This window comes from Puntigrus tetrazona, unplaced genomic scaffold (assembly GCF_018831695.1).
Source record: "Puntigrus tetrazona isolate hp1 unplaced genomic scaffold, ASM1883169v1 S000000060, whole genome shotgun sequence".
Classification (NCBI taxonomy): Eukaryota; Metazoa; Chordata; class Actinopteri; order Cypriniformes; family Cyprinidae; genus Puntigrus; species Puntigrus tetrazona.
In genome coordinates, this window is record NW_025047739.1 from 211224 (window position 1) to 233634 (window position 22411).

At 42.4% G+C, this 22411-nt stretch overlaps 2 protein-coding genes and 2 pseudogenes across 2 annotated transcripts; 1 reads left to right on the plus strand and 3 right to left on the minus strand.

Moving 5' to 3' along the window:
- Positions 1 to 156: 156 nt before the first annotated feature.
- On the minus strand, positions 157 to 5600 carry LOC122332407 (gastrula zinc finger protein XlCGF57.1-like). Its single transcript, XM_043229714.1, has 2 exons — positions 4707 to 5600; positions 157 to 2825 (listed from the first exon to the last, which is right to left on the minus strand). The coding sequence occupies exons 1-2, from the start codon at positions 4765 to 4767 to the stop codon at positions 1651 to 1653; spliced, it is 1236 nt and encodes a 411-aa protein (XP_043085649.1). The 5' UTR covers positions 4768 to 5600; the 3' UTR covers positions 157 to 1650.
- A 1251-nt stretch (positions 5601 to 6851) lies between these two features.
- LOC122332416 lies at positions 6852 to 7694 on the minus strand (annotated as a pseudogene).
- A 183-nt stretch (positions 7695 to 7877) lies between these two features.
- On the minus strand, positions 7878 to 9523 carry LOC122332394 (gastrula zinc finger protein XlCGF49.1-like). Its single transcript, XM_043229695.1, has 3 exons — positions 9497 to 9523; positions 9096 to 9217; positions 7878 to 8260 (listed from the first exon to the last, which is right to left on the minus strand). Exons 2-3 carry the CDS (start codon positions 9178 to 9180, stop codon positions 7878 to 7880), a joined length of 468 nt encoding a protein of 155 aa, XP_043085630.1. The 5' UTR covers positions 9181 to 9217; positions 9497 to 9523.
- A 5146-nt stretch (positions 9524 to 14669) lies between these two features.
- Positions 14670 to 21664, plus strand: LOC122332395 (annotated as a pseudogene).
- Positions 21665 to 22411: the final 747 nt, after the last annotated feature.

The window sequence follows — 22411 nt, forward strand, 5'->3', positions numbered from 1 at the left end:
CATGATCAATGATCCGACTACAAAGCCAAGCTCACGGACGCGTTTGGAATTCATATCCTTCATTTTAATAAAGTGACGGTCAGATATTTTCACACAAACGATTAAGAGCAAAGGCTGGAAGGCAGGCAGCATTCAGAAACACAAGCCACTGAAGCCGGACAAGACTGAGGCAGGAATATGACAATAACAGACACGACAAAACAAAAGATTTCTATCAGTTTCTCCTTCAGCGTCAGGCTTGAAGCTCCGTCGGTTGGAGGAGTTTAAAGGCACGGTTTGTAGTGTTGCTATAAACCAGGTTTGGCAAACATGAACAACATACATACAATGTTTCCATCAAAGCAGTGATCGACAGTATTACAATAAAGCTGTGATACAATATTACAAAAACTGGGTCTCTGAAGAAGTCACTGCATGCTATTTTGCTGATAATGTTACACACGATCAGAAACACTAACACTACAGCGGATGCGTCTATCGGTCCGTTACGTGATTTATTTACACGGTTAATGTAAACTACTCAAGCATAGACTAGCGCACATTCAAGCTTGATTGGTTTTTGCAATAAAAAGTATACTGTGGAATTATTTTCAGTACTAAAGAGCGATCATTAACAAAACTACATTTTAAAGACATTAGAAAGGCAAACACACTGATGTCTGTATAGTTTGATGAGTGCTACCACATGCAAAGAAACGTCGGACCAAACGTGTCCTTTTTACCAAAAAGAGGTTATTACGAATGGGAAACCCTAAAGTCTCTCTATAAGTCCAGAGTTTCTGAGATGGAGGCGGGTCCGTGATAAAAACACTATAGATATGCAGCGGCTGTATTGATGGTACATGCTGCAAAGTTTTGGAAATGATTCCTGCTCAGAAGAAACAAAAATATGCAAATACTTCCTGTTGATTTCATCTGACGTGTGGATGTTTGGTTTTATTTCGTGTGAATCAGTTTCATCGGTTCTTAATAATATGATATGCAGTCAGTCAATGTTATCTATCTAGTAATAACATAAAACATTATTTATCCGGTTTGTATCTGTGAGGCATCCCTGTGTTTTAACATCAGTATTTATGTGGAATATCTGACTGGACTCTTTGTATTTTGCCTTCTGCCCCTAATATAAGATATTAATCAACTAATGGTGAGATTCTGATTTGACTAAAACGTATGGAGAAAAATCGGCATTCTGACCAAAGGTGACTTGAACACGCCAGACGTAGTAATACGAGTTTTACTAAACATATCCTAATTATGGCCCTGGAGCAAAAAACAACAGTCATAAGGGTCATCGGTTTGCCTTCATCAAGCTGAATAAATAATCTTTCCACTGATTTATGGTTTGTTAGGATCACACAGTATTTGTCTGAGATGCAACTATTTATCTAAATATTGAGAAAATGGCCTTTAAAGTTGTCCAAATGAAGTTCTTAGCAATGCATATTACTTGTAGTAAGTAAGCGTTAATACATTTACAGTAGAACGTTTATAAAATATTGTCATGAAACATGATCTTAATATCTTACTGATTTTTGGAATAAAAACCCATAATGCATTGCTGTGTGTTGCTGCTGATGACTGCTTCTGTGCTCCGGAGACACAAATGGTCTTTTGCTGGGGTAAAAATCCAAAAGTGTTCACCCTTGCTCACTTTTTCAGCTTTGGACAAGCCTTTTTTAAATGTTTTCCCAAACTCCCGTAGCGGCTGAACGTCTTCCCGCACGACGGACAGAGGTACGGCTTCTCTCCGGTGTGAACTCGCTCGTGTACTTTCAGTCCCGACGACTGAGTGAAGCTCTTCTCGCAGTGAGAACACTTGTAGGGTTTTTCTCCGGTGTGGATGCGTTCGTGCACCTTCAGTTCGGCGGCTCTGGCGAAGGTTTTCCGCAGTCCAGACACACGTGGGCTTTCTCCCATGTGCGTCTTCTGATGGTCCTTGAAGCCGTGCAGCCACAGAAAGCTCTTCCCGCAGAAGGAACACACGTAGCGCCGCTCGTCTTCGTGGATCCTCATGTGCGTCTTCAAATGCACGGCCAGGAAGAACTTCTTATCGCAGCGCTGGCAGTGAAAGGGTCTCTCTCCGGTGTGAGAGAGCAGGTGAGTTTTGAGATTGCAGGCCTCTGAAAACCTCCGGCCGCATTCAGGACACTGGTGCAGCTTCTCTCCTGAATGGACCTTCATGTGGACTTTGAGGGTGCTCTGCTGCGTGAAGCTCTTGCCGCACAGCATGCAGGTGAAAGGCTTCTCTCCGGAGTGGATCTTGGCGTGTTCTCTAAGGACCTCCTTCTGTTTGTAGCTCTTCCCGCACTGAGGGCAGGTGTAAGGCCTGTCCCGCGAGTGAATGCGGAGGTGTCTCTTCAGCTCTCCTGAACTCGGGAAGCTCTTAGCGCACTGGCGGCAGGTGAAGGGCCTCTCTCCGGTGTGAATCCGTACGTGCCTCTTCAGCCCTCCGGAGTTTGTGAAGCTCTTTGAGCACTGAGGACAGGTGAAAGGTCGCTCTCCGGTGTGAATCCTGAAGTGATCCTTAAGGCTTCCTTTGCAGGTGAAGCTCTTGGAGCACTGAGGACAGGTGTACGGTCTCTCACCTGTGTGGATCACCATATGAACCTCCAGGTGTCCTTTACGCGTGAAGCTCTTTCCACACTGAGAGCAGGAGAACGAGCCTTTAGCGTCCGCTCTTTTTTGCGCAGCGCTCTTTTCGGTGTCTGAGGAACTCGAGGACTTCTCCCCGCTCACCGGATCATGAGATTCCTTCTTCTGGTGCTTCTTCTTCTTCTTCTTCTTCACCTCGTCCTGTTCTTGACTTTCTTCTTCTGTTGGGTCTAAAGTGAACAACAAAAACAATGAGTGCAATACTCACGAAATGCCTCAAATAGAGTGATATTTGATGTGCCATCAGATCAGAGCAGATCATGTGCGATGCATTAAAATAATTAACACATTTTTCATATTTAGAGTATAATAATAAAAATTTGAATATCCAGTAAAACATACTTGTGTGTTATCCTTAGTTATGCAATTTTGTATTTTCTATTTAAATGCTTTTCTCAAGCTGAACACTATAAATAATCTTTTGTGGGATTTTAGCCAAAACTGACATACAAATAACTGGATTGATTAAATGGCACACTATGTAATTAATTTTATTACAAACTTAATCATGAGGCACATCAAGTCTCAGCTACCATCTTCACTTGCCACTTCACATCGTCCAAACCGCTTCACGGACGATCACCACAACCCTCCATCTCTCCCTCTCACATCTGGACTCAAAGGAAACTACGTCCAATGCTGTTCATTGACTTCAGCTCAGCATTCGTCATCCCTCAGCAACTGATCCAAGCCTGCTGGGCCTGAACAACGCTCTCTGCAACTGGATCCTGGACTTTCTGACAGGCAGACCTCAGTCAGTCCGGATCGGGAACAAGTCTCCAGCACCACCACACTGAACACTGGAGCTCCTCAGTGCTGTGTGCTCAGTCCACTGCTGTTCACTTTGCTAACTCTGACTGTGCAGCGATGCACAGCTCCAATCATATAATCAAGTTCGCTGATGACACGACCGTGGTGGGTCTCATCAGCAAGAACGACGAGTCAGCATACAGAGATGAGTGCAGCAGCTCACAACTTGGTGTAGAGCCAACAATTTATCTCTGAACGTCGACAAGACAAAGGAGATGACGGTTGACTTCAAGCGAGCAAGAGAGTGACCATTCTCCGCTGTCCATCTATGGGTCCAAGGTGGAGACCGTCAAGAGCACCTGATTCCTTGGTGTTCATCTGACGGATAACTTCACCTGGTCACTCAACACCAGCTCCATCACCAAGAAAGCCCAGCAGCGCCTCTACTTCTTGAGGAGGCTGAGGAAAGCTCATCTCCCTCCACCCATCCTGACTATGTTCTACAGGGGGACCATTGAGAGCGTCCTGTGCAGCTGCATCACTGCCTGGTTTGGGAATTGCACCGTATCTGGATCGCAAGACCCTCCAGAGGATAGTGAGGACAGCTGAAAAAGATCATTGGCGTCTCTCTGCCCTCTATCAGGGACATCTACACCACACGCTGCATCCGCAAAGCCCACAATATAGCACAGGACCCCACACAACCCTCACACACATTATTCACCCTCCTTCCATCTGGAAAAAGGTTTCAGGTCCTCACATCCAGACTGCTGAACAGTTTCTTCCCACAAGCTAGACACCATCAGACACCTCAATAACCACACCTGAATGGACTTCCTGTCCCATAAGCATTCTTGCACGTCATATTTATTGTTGTTTGTATTTTGTGTTCTTGCACTGATTATGTCTTTGCACTGTTTGCACGCTACTCCCCTGCTGTTTGCACTAGTCTGCACACTTTGCACTTTATGTGGCTAAGGCACTGTCTTATCTCAGTATGTGAGATCTTTTGTATTGTGTTGTGTGTGTGACTCCATGTAGCACCAGGTCCTGGAGAAACAGTGTCTCATTTCACTATGTACTGCACAGCTATATGTAGTTGAAATGACAATAAAAGCCACTTGACTTGACAGCCCAATTAATACTATAACTGTTAATAGGCAAAATTCTAATAATAATGCAATGTGGTAAAATTAATAATACCAGCCACTATAAATGAGATTTCTAGGTTTCTTATGATGTTTCGGCTGTGTTGCTTCAATGCTCTTGATTTATTATTAATGAAGACTTGAGACACTAACCTCTCTGTTCCTCGGTTTCTTCATCACTCGTGTCTTCACTCTCCTCTTTAACAAACTCCATCTTCACAGTAGTGTGCAAACAGTCTCTCCGTCACGAAGAAATAAAGCAAGGCAAATTCTATCAGTCGGTCACGCGCGGAGGCATTTCATCACATATAGTACAGTATTTACCGAACAATACACTTCACAGTAAAGCATTGCAATTTATTTCGGACAGGACTCTTAGATCTAATGGTCGAGAGTGTCGCTGGGATGCGTCTGTAAAGCAGGGACCCATCAGTCACCGTTTTCTTATCTTTTCGCAAACATGAAGCGTGTATTGAAGCGCGACCGAGCGGCCGGCGCAGCCTTGATGACGTCACCGGACCAAAACAAGCGCGCGCTCGTCTGTTCGAGTAAACTAAACCAAAAACAGAGAAAAAACAGCGAATACACACAGAACAGAAGAGAACCAGACAAGAACCAGGCGCTTCTCGGAGCTCACAGGGAACGCTAGGCCTGCATGTTAGCATTTAGCAGACTCTTAGCGTTGTGTAAATGTTTGGACAGATAATCTTTTTTTGTTTATTGAACGTCTCGTGATAGATTTCTTTCAGTTTCTGTCTTCTCCAGATGTTTTTCTGACGGCACCCGTTCACATCCATTGCTGAAACACTGATCCTGGACGTGTGAGGACCATTTTCATCTCTCCATGTTCATCTACATTATTACATCATTATCAAAATACTGATACAACTAAATGTTATTTTAACATTCACAATCACTGACTGAAGGAGATATGTGGGCTCATTCATTCATACTATTACTTTTCTGCACGTATTTATTCAAAAGACGTACATTTCTACATCAAAGTACATACCATCTCAGAGAATTGAAGCGACAGACCTCAGTCCTCTATGTCTTTATTTTCAGGAATTTCACAAAGCCTGGAACAACTGTCAAGAGATGAGGACAATTTCCTGTTGAGAAGTAAACAAACATTAGCGCTTTACACGTTTATTTGCATTTGTAGAGTTCTGAATCCAGATTGGTAATGTATGAGAGAACGAGGACGGCCGCTAGATTATTTCTCAGAGAAGGTAAAGATGGTTCTACTCCTCATTTGGATGGAAAGTGCTAAATATGTAATTGTAAAAACAGGAGAGGAAATTGATAAATTTAGTAAAGTGCTCTAGTGAAAGTTCTCTCATACACGTGTACATTATCATCTGACAGACAAACCCATTAAAAAAACTCCCACAAAACAGAAGACATGATGGATTCGGCTGGATGTGAAGGTTTCTGAAGGTGTCAGAAAGAACACGCGTTCACTGTACTGCAAGCAGAGGGAATCTTTTCATTATTTTTGCAAATAAAAACAAAATAGGAATATAGAGATAATCTAATTTCCTCCAGAAACACACAGGAATAGCTGTCGGATGTCTTCTTTTCACTGAAAGTCTTTCAGTTCCCCATAGATCTGCTATGATGAACACAATTGCATTTTTAAGATGTAAGATACACACATTGCCGTTGTTTGTGAATGCTACCACGTGTAATTATCAATAATATTGCTATTGTATAATACAAAAGTATCCCTAGAATTTTTGTAGCGTTCACAGAATCCCACATACTTTGTCCTTCCTTAATATTCCTGTAAGTTTCCAACGTTGCTCTTTCGGAGGACATACTGTCCTGAAGTTGAAGTTCAAGGTGAATCTTCTCATCTTTAAATGTAATCCATTACAATGTTGCATTACTAATTAGTGAAGTAACTTAAAACGTTACCTAATTGCTTTTTATGAAAGTAATGCATTACGGTACTTCTGTGTTACTTTTCATATCTGGGATGGATTGCTTGTTTTTAACGTAAAAAGTTCTATTTTTGGTGAATGTTAAAGCCCTTTCAGACCAAGAAGTGAAATGAATAAGCCACAGTCTGAAGGAGAAGTAAATCCACACGTGAACAGCAGAATGCAGAAGATTAAAACAGAAGTACAAATAGTAGTTTATCTAAAGTCATTTTGCTTATTAGCATGATTGAATTTGATAATCAGCAGCAAAGATAATTATTAGTTAATAAAATGGGGTTAAATTTTTGTTATTTACCATTTAATTATTGCAGATTTGGTTCATCACCATATACTTTATTTATTTGGAGGAACACTGAAGTGAGCAGATACTCTAGAAGTCTAGAACTAGTCATATATGGTATGCAATAAATTGCCAATTTTCCCCAACATTGGTACAGTAGAGCTTTCAGTGAATTATTTGAAAAAAACAAAGTAACCGTCATTACTTTTTTGAAAAGTACCTCAGGTGTTTTTTTGTCAATTAAAAAGTAATGCATTAAAAGTAATCTGATAATGTAACTTGCATTACTTGTACTGCTCTCCCCCCAGCACCGCTCCTCACCGTCTCAGCTTTGGACAAGCCTTCTTTAAATGCTTCCCTAGATTTCCGTAGCGGCTGAAAGTCTTCCCGCACGACGGACAGAGGTACGGTTTCTCTCCGGTGTGAACTCTTTCGTGAATTTTTAGCGCTCCTGACTGAGTGAAGCTCTTCTCACAGTGAGAACACTTGTAGGGTTTTTCTCCGGTGTGGATGCGTTCGTGCACCTTCAGTTCCCCGGCTCTGGTGAAAGTACTCCGCAGTCCAGACACACGTGAGGCTTCTCTCCCATGTGCGTCTTCTGATGGTCCTTAAATCCATTAAGCCACAGAAAGCTCTTCCCGCAGAAGGAACACACGTAGCGCCGCTCGTCTTCGTGGATCCTCATGTGCGTCTTCAAATGCACGGCCAGGAAGAACTTCTTATCGCAGCGCTGGCAGTGAAAGGGTCTCTCTCCGGTGTGAGAGAGCAGGTGAGTTTTGAGATTGCAGGCCTCTGAAAACCTCCGGCCGCATTCAGGACACTGGTGCAGCTTCTCTCCTGAATGGACCTTCATGTGTCTTTTTAAGCTCCGGTGATGCGTGAAGCTCTTCCTGCAGAGCATGCAGGTGAACAGCTTCTCTCCGAGTGGATCTTCATGTGTTCCTTCAGACCTTCCTTCTGCGTGAAGCTCTTCCCGCACTGAGGGCAGCTGAAAGGCTTCTCTCAGTGAAATTCTCAAGTGTCTCTTCAGATCTCCTGAACTGGTGAAACTCTTTCCACACTGAGAGCACGGGAACGGTTTCTCTCCGGTGTGGATTCTTATGTGCCTCTTGAGGTCTTCTTGTCGTGCAAAACTCCATCCGCACTGAGGACAGGTGAAGGCTTTTCTCCGGAGTGGATCTTGAAGTGATCCTTAAGGCTTCCTTTGCAGGTGAAGCTCTTGGAGCACTGAGGACAGGTGTACGGTCTCTCACCTGTGTGGATGATCGTGTGGATCTTTAGGTGTCCTCTGCGTGTGAAACTCTTTCCACATTCAGAGCAGGCGAACAGGTTTTTGGCTTCTGTTCTTTGAGAGGTTTCTTGCATTTGATCATTATGTTTCTGTGATCGACTACAAGACTGTTCTCCATTTATGAAATGAAGAGGTTCCTCGTACTGATCTTCACTTCGCTCTTGAAGTTCCTCTTTCACTTCTATCAGATCTAAAACACATTAAATTGTCCAGATCAATTCAAGAATGACGAAGTGAAATATAATCTACAAAAGTAGCTGCTATAGATAACTGTTAAGTTAGCAACGTTCTTCAAAATATCTTCTTTTGTTTTCAACAGTTGAAATTTATGCAAGTTTGAAATGACATGGGAGAATAAATATTGACAGAATTTAAATTTTTGGATAAATTATTGCTTTATGGGAACCTTACAGTTGAGTGTTCTCTTGGTGTTTTGAAAGACATTAGGCCTAGATGAACATCTGACTTCCTCAAACAGTGTATAAAAACACTTTATCGCTAACGCATTTCAACACTAGAAGACCAGACAACTCTAGGCTTCGGTTCCTAACCCTGGTCCTCTGAAGAGAGATGGAAAGCATCCGTACCTGACCTCTACAGAAGCACTCAACTGAACTAAGCCTGGCTTGACAGACCACGGTGCCTCCAAAGTGTACTTAAAGTTCTCTATTTTCGTACAGTAATCTAACTAAAAACTGTTATTTATTACTTCTTTAAATAAACGCAAGTGTACTCAGCTGTGCTCTTTTGGGACACCATGAATATGAACTAAAACATAACATGCATTTATTTACCACTTGTTGTCCATCTCAACCATCCTTCACACACTTAGTGTATTTTTTAAATACAGATGCTCTTCCCATAGGACCTCAAACATGAACTTTTAACAAACATCACATTAATGTTACCCGAAGAACGTTTGCTTGTAACATTTAGACACATGTTTAAACGTAAAACATAGTTTAATGTCTCCAGTGATTATCTTAGGTTCTTAGGTCAGTGCAGTAATAAAACAGAATCCCAACCTCTGTGCTCCTCGGTCTCTTCCTCATCCTCTCCGCATGTTTCTTCATCACTCAGGTCTTCACTCTCTTCTTTAACAAACTCCATTTTCACAGAAACGTCAAGCAGATCTCAGCTTTTAAACCTGGTTTAATAAAACACGGGAGTATTTGAAGGTTAAGAAGCAGCAAGGCTACATAAACATGTCACTGATGCTGGGCTGCGCTTCTCTGTCATAAACGATGAGCTAACTGACCGACAGCATTTTGCAAAAAAGCATTAATTTATCATATTATGGCGATGATTTTAATACACATTAAGATAATACATGCATATACGTGAGGCTGAATGATTTCAGTAATACTGAAGCGCATTTGTGAATTACAGGAAACTACTTTATCTTTTTTTGTAACTATTTATACACCTTTTAAACCACAAACACAAACCTCCCTTCAGCGGCGGTCCGAGCGCATGACGTCACACGCCGCGCCCAGCGCGAAGCAAAATAAAAGTCCTTTGCCCATCATTCAGAATCATTTTTTAAAAATTGCTGGCTTGTATTTAAACATTTACACGCAACCATGGAAATACACCGATCTAACGATGTTACAAGAGCAGCGGCCACTACGTTAATATAAGTTTTTCCTTCTCGCTTCATCCGGTAGGGAGCGGAAATGCGCCGATGCTGCTTTCCATTCCGTTAAAGATTATAAAGAAGAAGAAACGCGTCGCGCATCAGAGAAAGAAGCTGATTCTCTGATTTTATTAAAGTGATAAAAAATGGCTCTGTGCTGAAGATACAGGCTTCACGATGTGGTTGTGTAAAGTTTCTGGATTATCACGAGCTTATTTTGAGTCGGGGTTCAGGCCAATAAACACAAGATTACTTCCATCTCTGTGAACCTGACAGATCTGAACTAAGTGTGTTTTAGAGCTGAATAAACAGATGAAAACAGAGCCACTGCTGTAGAGATGGAGCTTGTTAAAGAGGAGAGAGAAGACTGTGTGGAGAAAGATGAAGAAACTGAGGAACAGAGAGGTTGGTGATGATTAAAGACTCTCTTATTTACTGCCGAAGGTTATTAAACACTTTCATTGAATACATCAACACCGAGCCAAATAAATAAATACTGAACTATATTTGTGTAAACTTGTTTTTTTAGCACCAGTTTAATTACAAAATATATTTAACTCTCAAATAAAACATTGCGTCTCTTTTGAACCTCAAGGAGACATATATTATAATTTTTTTTGCAAACAATCAAAACTTAGCAAACGCTAATCCTATATATATATATATATATATATATATATATATATATATATATATATATATATATATATATATATATATAGGATATTTTATCACATATTAAATGTCAGAAATGTGTTTTGTTAAATTATCTGTAAAGTTATAATAAAATAAGAAGACTTTCCAGTGGAATAAATACAGACAGTTCTCAGAGTATGTGTTCTTATTTTCATATATATTTCATGTTTTTCTATCTTTTTTGAAATTGGAATATAAAAAAATACAATGAAAAAGCAGCATAAATAAATCTATACATTCCTATCATTTCATCTTCTGATATCTCATTAAAATTCAAACGGGATCTAAACAAATGAGATCAGATCAAGTTTTACAGTAAGTAAATTATTTGTTAAAAGAGATATTTCTCTATCATTTCTACCTCAAAATAAGTTTTTGTTCAGTAAATCCTTTATAGTTATAACTTGTCATATAATTGCTTGAACTGTGTCACAGTCTAATATTATTAAATAGATACAGCACTGATTATCGCTCGGTCTGATTTTTGCTGTGTTTGTCTCAGAGAAACGTCAGGAGGCGTAAGAAGCGCCAGAACGGTCCCTCAGTCGCTCAGAAAGGAGACAGAAACCCTCGCAAGAAGCCGCTAACTCTCTTCGTCTGCCCGAGTGCGGCAAGAGCTTCACACACAAAGGACACTTCAACGAACACGTGAAGATCCACTCCGGAGTCAAGCCCTTCAGCTGCCCTCACTGCCAGAAGAGCTTCACCTGTAGGGGACACCTGAAGCGGCACGTCCGCGTCCACACCGGAGAGCGTCCGTACGCCTGCGCTCAGTGCGGCAAGAGCTTCAAGTCGCCACCAACCTCAAAGACCACCGGCGCTCGCGCACTCGGGAGAGCGGGCGCCGCCTGCCAGCAGTGCGGCAAGAACTTCATCCTGGCCTCCAACCTGAAGGCGCACCTGAAGATCCACACGGACGAGAGGCCCTACGTGTGCGCCGTCTGCGGGAAGGGCTTCCTGCGCCTGGGCTGCTTCAACGATCACCAGAAGATCCACACGGGCGAGCGGGCGCACATGTGCTTCGAGTGCGGGGACACCTTCACCAGGTCCAGCGCTCTGAAGCAGCACCAGAAGACCCACAGCGGAGAGAAGCTCCACGGCTGCCCTCGCTGCGGGAAGAGCTTCACTCACTCGGGAGCGCTCCGGAGACACGAGCGGGTGCACACCGGAGAGAGGCCCTACCCGTGCGGCGCCTGCGGGAGGAGGTTCACTCAGTCCAGCGACCTGCAGAACCACAGGAAGAAGCCCTGTCCCACGATGCCTCGCTCCCAGCGGAGCCCAGACGCAGACACCTCCTCCTGTCTGATAGGGAGCTCGCGGCGCCCTCTTTAAAGGGACCCTATCGTGGGTTTATGAAAATGACCTTAACGCTGCTCCGAGAAAACGACAAGTGTCTCGAAAGAAAGAGTCGACTCCGAATCACTGAAACGAGTCGTTTTTGAAAACGAATCCCGCTTGATCTTCTCGGGTGGGTCTGAGTGAAAGTGCACGTTCGTTCTCGTCTCTTTAGGAGCGGTGAAATATCCGTTTCCACGGTAACGCTGTCGATCCAGCCGACCAATCACAGCGGAGGAAGGGTTTGGGAGTCGTTGAGCGAGTGAGGTGAAAATAATGACATGTTAAGAGACAATGAAACGCTTTTGAGTGAGTCTAGAGAATAAAGTCATATTTCAGCGTATGAAAAATAATCATCAAAACGAACCGCACATGAATGAGAACCGTTAAGCGAGGAAATATTAATATTACTGAACATGACTTTCATCCGATACTGAAACGACTGATGTGTTCATTGAATGGTTCACTCAAGAGATGTTCGATTCATTAACAAACTAAGTACTAAGTCTTCATGCGTGAGCCTCATTAAAAAATCATTGAACTACTTATTAAGTAGATCTTTCTTTGAATAGACAGCAACCACAAGCATTTTGTCACGATCTCAGTGAAATGTTTAGTCTGTGTTGTGATCGTACAGCTCGGTCTCAGTAGTGTGTTATCAGCGCTTCACTTCCTGTCCTCGGACTCCACCAATCATTCAGGACTCCTACAGTCCAGCTGTTCTGGGGTTCTCTCTGTGTGTGTGATCTCTCACACACACTCACACACACACACACACACACACACACACAGACACAGACACACACACACACACACACACACACACACACACACACACACAGACACACAGAGACAGTACAGATTACAGGCCCCATCCAGAATTAAAGATCTACACCAGTCCTCCGCTGCATGTGAGTTATTTAACAAACTTTAAATAAAGGGTTTATCAGTGCATCAAAACAAATGAAATGTATCTCAATTCTGTATGAAACTAATCTTTGTTTTAGGAACTTCTACGCCGGACCTGTTTTCCGTTCATTTATAGATGATCTCACTGATTTGACACGGTCCTGGGTTATTGTGTTATTTAGGGCTAGGCTGTTATCACAGATATTTATATCATCATTTTGTTAATTAATTGCTGTGCAGACTTTTTTTTGGCTTAATTTGTCAATCTGATCTCAATTTGATACCAGTGTGAAAAAAATGTTTCTATGACACAATATATTCCTCAGAAAGATAGTCTAATATTTAAAAATAAATACTTCAAACAATCTTTATTGATCTACTCATTAGATCTGAATTGAAGAAATATTAAAGCAGCATCATTGAGAGAGAGCCAGTGTCTTCAGAACAAACATCACCGTGAGATCCTCAGGTTCATCTGGATGAAGATCTCTTTCTCCTTCTGCTCACTACTTCACTTGGTGTATTTTTCTTGTATCTTGTATTTATGTATTGAGGCTTGTATCAGTTGTGATTATATTTTCTTGCCTAAGTTGATCTGCTGAGTGGTTTTATCTTCAGCAGCCCGTCTTGGTTATGAAGTCTCTGATTGGGTTATATTTTAGGATTATTTTAGAATAGGGACCAACTATTGCTTAATATCATGCCTATTATTAACATACTGGTTTATAAAGCACTTATTCTGCATGACCATATTCTTCATCCACAACCCAATACCTAAACTTAAATATTAATAAACAGCAGGCTATGAGTTTGTTGAGATAAAAGTAATGGTTTGTAATTGTGTTTTAAAATAACCATTCTATTTTTAATATTACTCCAGTCTTCAGTGTCTCACACACTCACACACACACACACTCACACACACACACACACACACACACACACACACACACACTTACACACTCACACACTCACACACACTCACACACACACACACACACACACACACACACACTCACACACACACTTACACACTCACACACACACACACACACACACACACTCACACACACACACACACACACACTCACACACACACGCACACACACACACACACACACACACACACACACACACACACTCACACACACACACTTACACACACTCACACACACACACACACGCACACTCACACACACGCACACACTCACACACACACACACACACACACGCACACTCACACACACGCACACACTCACACACACACGCACACACACGCACACTCACACACTCACACACACACACACACACACGTGCGTAGTTGTAATGTTGATGTGATCTTTCTCTGGTTTATCTTATCTTTTTGCACAATGACCAGAGTAAAGGATCTCATCTTCTGCGGTGTGCAGGAAATCTTGTCCTGAATCTTTGATAGTTTTATCTTAACAGCTGAACACAAGAACTTTGTTACTCTATCTCAAGGGAACGGAACGGAGCGAGGTTTGAAGTCTTCACTGTAATAAGTTTACATTTAATCAGATTACATAAATCTTATTGTATTTACTCAGATTATAATACATTTGAAAGTAATCATAATCACGTAAGGACAGCATTTTTGTCAATTATATATAATTTACAAAATGCCATTCAATTATTAATATTATCGATTTGCCCTAATTCAGTTTCTAAGAAATCCTGATGCTTATATGCATTAGGAAAATCTTCTAGTTTCATGGACCTGTACACACACACACACACACACACACACACACACACACACACATTAATTCATCATTAGTTTTTCATCTCCTTGCAGTTTTTCAGTGAACTCTAGTTTGAGAAACCTTGATGTGAAATATAGTCTGATGCACTTCATGATGTTGATAAAGATTATATTTTCTCATGAGCCCCATTTTTTTCTGTTGATAGTTTTGCTGCTCTGTCAATCATTGATCTGTTCTCCTATCAGCTTCATCGTGCCATCTTTGCACTTTCTATTGTTTTATGCATCTTTTACAGCGTAGTTGAGCTGATTTCAGACGAGGGCTCCTCTGTCAGGTGTTCTGTGATCTATAGCTCAAACATGGGCCCCGGGGCCGCGTCGCGCACGCTTTTGTTTCTCACACATTTCTTTTTTCTCTTCATCTCTCAAGGCAGATGTGAGGTGAGTGACTCGGTTATGAAGTTTTTAATAGATGTTTCTGTGCGGCGGCGCAGCAGTCGTTCTTCTGTAGTTCAGCAACTCGTGTTTGCTCTGGATATTAACTCTAACTGTAAACTAAAAGGTTTTGGTTATATTTTGTCTGTCAGGGAACGCAGCGAGTGATTGGTAAGGGTGCTTTCTGTCTCTTCTTTACTGCAAATATATTTAAAAGTGTGCAAATGAAGTGTAAAAACACGCTCTGATTTTCAGAATATAATGTCGACGGCGGTAAAGAAGATCTGTTTGATATCAATGAAGGTGAGAGATCCTCACATCAGCCCTGTACGTGTGTGTATGAAGCTCTTTCTGATTTATCATGGCATTTCTTTGTGTGTTCAGGGGCCGGTCTTGATCTTTTTGAAGGAGATATTGTGTATGATGAGGTAAAAGATGATATTTTGTTGAATCCATTGGTTTATGTGTAGAGCATGCGACTAAATGTTTCTGTCACAGAATTTGGGGAGAAATTCTATAATTGGTGACGAGTACAGATGGCCGAAAGTGATTCCTTATTACCTGGAGGATGATTTGGGTGAATATTTCATTCAGGCTGGGTTTCTAATAATTCCAGCCCTTATACTTTTAGTCAAAGGCTATGTTAACCCCTGAAATGCCGAATTCTCTATGGGCAGATATTAACGCAAAAGGCGTGATCCTGAAGGCGTTTGAACAGTATCGTCTGAAGTCATGCATCGACTACAAACCATGGAGTGGAGAAGAAAACTACATCTCTGTGTTTAAAGGCAGCGGGTGAGCTGCTAAATACATGCTTAGTTTGGCAATTAAATGATTTTGTGCTGCACAATGCTTTGTCGGTCGATATGCAATCGATTATAAATAATATACTTCACGATCAAGAAGATGACATCAGTTAAAGAGTCCATCGTCTATATATATGTTTGTGAGCAGCTGTTTTTTTCGTCCGTGGGGAACCGGCGTGTCGATAAACAAGCAGCTGTCCATCGGCAGCGGATGTGATCGCATCGCAACCATCGAGCACGAGTTTCTCCACGCGTTAGGTTTCTGGCACGAGCAGTCACGCTCCGACCGCGACGACTACGTCTCCATCGTCTGGGAGCACATCACTGAAGGTCTGTTTGAGACGAGGAACCGCTCTGCAGTTGGATTTCATGTATTCTGGCTTATTGTACATTTACTCGCTTGCTGTATGTGCCATGATCACACATCTACTTTATAAAGGAATGGGTCTCTGCATCAGTGAATGGGTGCCGTCAGCTGATAAAACACCATAATAATCCACAGCGCTCCAGTCCATCATTTAACATCTAGAGAAGACAAAAGATCAAATGAATCCAGCATTGAGATGTTTCCTCTCAAATAAGAGTCTATAATCCATAATAACTCTTCCTTCAGTGTGAAAGTGTTCTGGTCTGAATCAGGAGAGAAATCTAAACTAACCTGTGTTGTTAAACTGAGTTCAAGTGATTCTAAACTACAGACAAAAAAAGTGCAAAATCTTGATTTTGAGGTTTTCACGGAAATGGGTTTAGAGATCTCAATGCTCCAAGCAGAAATCCTGACATACACACAATTTCACGCAAGAATAGTTCCCTATTTTAATGATCTAAACACAAAGTCTAAAGCGTGGTGAACTCAGGGCGTGTCTAAATCTACTTTAACTGTTTTAACAATGATTTACAAGGATTTATTAACAAATAAGATTTTTCAGCACAGATTTTGATGTGAGAGACAGGAGACTGGAGGAAGTGTTATTATGGATTGTGGACATCTTCATGTTTCAGTTATTGTCTTTTAGAGACGGATGGACCGGAGTGCTGTGGATTATTGTGTTGTTTTTATGAAGTCGTGTCCATTTCACAGGAAAGGAGCATAACTTCAACAAGTACAACGACAGCGTCTCCAGCTCTCTGAACGTCCCCTACGACTACGGATCCATGATGCACTACAGCAAGAAGGCCTTCCAGAGCGGCTCGGGCCCACCATCGTCACCAGGATCCCGGCCTTCAGCGACGTGATCGGCCAGCGCATGGAGTTCAGCGACAGCGACCTGCTCAAACTCAACCGACTCTACAACTGCTGTAAGCCTTGACCCGTCCTACCTAACACACATCGCTTGGTCTCCAACTACACCCTCTTGCTAACAGCTGGGCGTTTTTGCGATGTAATTGGATGCTGATGTCGTGGGAGGGGTATTTATAATGATGACCAGTGTATCATACACGAGAAGATGCAGTAAATGTATGAATGTTTGTTTGACAGCCAGCTCCTCCACGTTTCTGGACTCCTGTGACTTTGAGTCGGAGAGCATCTGCGGTATGATCCGGGGCGAGGAGTGATGTAAGCGCGAGCTGGGCGTGTCTCCGGGGCGCCGGGGGACCAGACACCGACTACACCAACATGGGCCGCTGTGACGGCAAGTCTTCAGCGCTTCTAGAACAGCTTAGAACAGATCTGCCGCTTCTTTACAACTAGAATGCTTCATTGAGAAACGTCCCTGTCAGAACTAACACCGTTTTTGGTGCGAGATCTAGTATAAGACAGTCACCTGCCACACATCTTCAGTGAATAATGACTTAAATCCCAGCATTTGTCCTTCGCTTTAGCTGTAAGGAAGAGAGCGATTCACTCTTCACGTCTTCTCAGCCCATTAAGACGAACTCTTTTACTGTCATCCTCTTTGACAAACAGCTCTTATAATCACTACTACAGCTAACTGTGTTCTCAGCAATGCATATCACTCATCAAAAATGATATATTTATTGTAGGAAATGTACAAAGTATCTTCTTCTATTACTGCTTTTTGGCCTAAACGACTGTCTTCTGCTCCTTTGATATCCGTCCTGTTTTCAGGGAAGGGTCACTTCATGCACTTCAGCACAGTGAGCGGGCCGGAGGGGAACAGGGCTCTGCTGGAGAGCAGGGTTCTCCACCCCAGACGGGGATTCCAGTGCCTGCAGTTCTTCCTCTTCAACAGCGGTCACATCAATGACCGGCTCAGGATCTGGACGAGAGAGTACGACACGGAAAACCCTGACGGGGCCCTGCGGCTCGTTCGGCAGGTCGAAGGTAGATCCACGGTATAAATAAAGCGTGCATGTGCATGAGTGATTTGTTATAAATGCATTACAGATACCTCAACACAAGCAAGTACGTGTGTACAAGTATACAGAGGACTTTGTTTTATTATTTTTTATAAGTATGAAAAGCATATTTAATGAAAGATCAAGGTTTCAGGCGGTAGCTAAATACTTCTTAATACAGAGAAAGTATGTAAAAAGCACTCTTATGTTTTTAAGATTATGTTTAGAAATACTAAAGAATAATTTTTAGTATATCAAGTACAAAATGAGTGCGTGAAAATGCAGCACTTTAGGTACATGATGGAAGTATTTTTCACCTGGGTTCATCTGTAGAGTGTTTGAGAGTCTCGTCTCCAGTGTTTAATCTCTATCAGACTTTCTCTAAAAGCTGACTATTATGAGACCGTTTCTGTGTATATATCATATATTAACGAGCTCTCTTTACTGAAAAGCTCCTCCTGGCGATGACTGGCAGCTCCATCACGTCAGTCTGAACGTCTCCAGAAAGTTTCGAGTGGTTTTGAGGAATCAAAGGCAGCGGGAACACCGGCGGACTCTCGCTGGACGACATCAACCTCTCCGAGACGCGCTGTCCAGAACACGTGTGGAAGATCAAGGACTTCAGGAGCGTCCTGGAGAACGCCTCGATCTCCACACGCCATCTACAGCCCCTCCATTCACGTCTGAAGACGGCTACAGCTTCCAGATGAGTCTGCGTCTGAACTCGGCCGAACACCCGGGAGAGATGGGAGCGTTCGCTCACCTGACCTCTGCGTCCGGAGCCGAGGACGGTCTGCTGTGGCCCGCGGCCTGGAAGCAGATGACCATGATGCTGATGGACCAGAACGCAGACATTCGCAGACGCATGAACAACCAGAGGAGCGTCACCACCGACCCCAACATGATTCTGGAAGGTGAGCCATTGATCTTTGTGAGAGGAGTCCAGTAATCTGTCCCATTGATAAACTTTAGTGACATATATGTGTGTGTGTGTGTGCGTGTGTGTGTGTGTGTTCTATTCTTCTTCTTCTGCTCTTGAGTTAATGGCAGCCCATAGAACCGTTGTTGGAAAGTTGTGAAGTTTGGTACACTGATAGAGGACAGTCTTAACAGTGATCACAACTAATCTAAAGTCTCTAACTCAGTCTCCAGCACCACCACGTGTCTATAGTTTGACTCATGTTTATGCTAATAACTGTTGAACCATAAAGAAATTTTTTCTTGGTTGAATCCTTGGTTCATGCAGAGTTGTATACACACAAAAGTAAAAAAAAAAAATCGTAAGGTTTTTACTTTTTTGAATTGTTTGTAAAAAACTACTTTTCAAGATGGTCTTAGATGTTTTGACAGACCAACAAGTTATGTGATTAAAGTCAATTCATCCAAACATTCTTGAGTAAGCGGGAGAACAAATTCTACAAAAAGCATAGAAAAATGAGACTATATCTCTGAAAAGGTTTTTGGCACGTATTGAGACTAAACTTGCAGTGTTTTGGTTCTTTGCCACCTAGTGGTCAGGAGTTATGAAAGATGTTTGCTGTTTTTGCTTATAAGTTTTACATTTGTTGGCGTTTGCCCAAGAATCACCCGATCTCTGTAGATTAAACCTCACAGAGTGGAATGATACCCAGTTTTCCTAGTCAGCCATTTTTGGGGCGTCAAGTTTTATATTTTGTACTGAATGCTGTATTTTATGAACACTTTAACTTATCTTTTCGCTCTCTCTTCAGGGACCGACGACTTCTTCTGGGGCGATCCTCGTAAAGTAGGAGTAGAAGGTAACAGAAGAGGATGGGACGGAGTACTTCCGTGGTCCTGGGGCAGGATGGCCGACTTTCCTCACGAACGCCAGAGCTTTGAGCCGAGACTTCATCAAGGGAGGAGACGCCATCTTCCTGCTCACTATGGAGGTGAGAAGAGACCAGATCAATCAAACTTATTGGGAAAGATTCATTTCTGTCCCTGCTGCACACAGAATATGAAGAATATCAAAAACGCCAGGAGCTGTCCACTGTAGAAACCGGCACATCTTTATCTTTATAACTCCAGGAAAACGCTGAGATGTTATTTTGGGTGAATATAACCGCGTGGCGCTGCTGGGGTTGTGTGTGTGTTCCTGCAGATCTGTCTCACCTCACAGCGTCTCAGCCCTCTCTTCCCACCTCCACTTCACCGAACCCAACGTCTTCTGGAACCTCAGCCCCAGACGTCAGCTCCTCCAGCGCTCCTCCTGACCCGTGTGTGTCCGTGCGCTGTGAGAACGACGGAGTGTGTGCTGGGCGCCGCCCGGGCGGGCGAAGTGCAGGTCAGGCGTCTTCTCCAAACAGATTATTACATGTAATAATAACTAACTGTAAAACCAATCGGTTAGTTTCAAGGCATTTCTCACTAAAAATAAGGTCTTCAGAACATCTTCCCCAGTATCTCATGATTTAAGGATGTTCAGGTATTTGTACTTGTACCATCTTTCACACACTTAAGTGGTAACTAAATACATTTTTTAAAACAAATATAGATGTTAAAAGTGCATTTTAGTTCAAAACAGCACAGTTGAGCACACTTAGATGATCTCAGGTTTATCTTAAGAAGTACTAAAGAATTATTTTTAGTATATTAAGTACAAAATTAGTGTGTGAGAATAGAGCACTTTTATTATATTATGGAAGTGTACTTGTTTTTAAGCAGGAGAATGAGGTGTATTTTACTGCACTTTTTTGGCACAGTGTTTGTCTTCAGTAACAGATGTTGTTTTCTGGTGTGTGTGTCTCTCTCTCTCTCTTTCTCTCTCTCTCTCTGTCTCTCTCTCTCTCTCTCTGTCTCTCTCTCTCTGTCTCTCTCTCTCTCTCTCTCTCTCTCTCTGTCTCTCTCTCTCTCTCTCTCTCTGTCTCTCTCTCTCTCTCTCTCTCTCTCTCTCTCTCTCTCTCTCTCTCTGTCTCTCTCTCTCTCTCTCTCTCTCTCTCTCTGTCTCTCTCTCTCTCTCTCTCTCTCTCTGTCTCTCTCTCTCTCTCTCTCTCTCTCTGTCTCTCTCTCTCTCTCTCTCTGTCTCTCTCTCTCTCTCTGTCTCTCTCTCTCTCTCTCTCTCTCTCTCTCTCTGTCTCTCTCTCTCTCTGTCTCTCTCTCTCTCTCTCTCTCTCTCTCTCTCTGTCTCTCTCTCTCTCTGTCTCTCTCTCTCTCTCTCTCTGTCTCTCTCTCTCTCTCTCTCTCTCTCTCTCTCTCTCTCTCTCTCTCTCTCTCTCTCTCTCTCTCTCTCTCTCTCTCTCTCTCTCTCTCTCTCTCTCTCTCTCTCTCTCTCTCTCCGTCTCTCTCTCTCTCTCTCTCTCTCTCTGTCTCTGTCTGTCTCTCTCTCTCTCTCTCTCTCTCTCTCTCTCTCTCTCTGTCTCAGGTGTGCTGCGGGTCAGGACTGGTGGTATTACGGAGACCGGTGTGAGCTGAAGAGCTCTGTTCAGAGCAGTGTTGTGACGGCGGTGCTGGCGTCTGTGGTTGTGTTCGTGGTGATGCTGGTGGTGACGGTGATCAGTGTGCTCTGTGTGAAGAAACAGCAGAAGAAAGTACATCTCGAGCACAAGGGGATCACCATGAAGAACATGAAGTCGTTCGCATGAAGAGCTGGGGCCGGTTTTATAAAATACTAGTAATTTAATCATTAATTTAGGGCCGTCATGATTCGTCAATTCGAGTATTACATTTTTTAAAATCCTCAATTTCATTTTGCCCGCATTGAGTAACCGGCAAAATACAGCAAGCGGATGAGAATCCATCAACACATCATTAGAATGTTTTCCACGGCTGCATGACATTAAACCAATTTAAAAACTCATAATAAAGCTTAACATTATTAGAAACTCACGGAAGCTATAACTCCGCGCGGGTTTAAAGGAAAATGTTGCTCATCACTTATCCCGTAGTCGTTCAGAACCCAGAACAGCTTTGTTTGTCTTCAGAACACAATGAAAGATATTTGGGATAAAAGCGTGAGTCTCATTGACTGATGAACACTAATCCTGACAGCATCCTGTGAGCGGCTGTGTAAGACGCAATAACATTCAAGAGAGAATATCATCACAAACATGAGTATACTGTACAAGTAAACAGCACTTATGACCACTAAACTCATTTACATTCATAATATGGTTGTTGGTTTAAAAATTACAACTGTACAAAATATTGTAATATTTAATACTTGAAGCAAAATGAAGTTATTCAGCGATTTTACTGCACTTTGAAACAGTTTCACTGTGAAGTGTGTGTGTGTGTGTGTGTTATGGTGATGTTTATGGTCTAATGTAATGACATTCAGAAGCCGCTACGTTAAGACTGTGTTAATATCTACTTTAATCATCATGTAGCTAGCCAAGAGGTAATCAGACTTTGTAAAACTGACTTGGTCTACCTGGTCTCATGGCATAAATGTACCGGAGTTCACTTTTTTAGCAAACATGCAAACTTTTTAGGCTCCTCTAATAACATCATCTGTGAGAATGAGGAGTGTATTGATGGGGA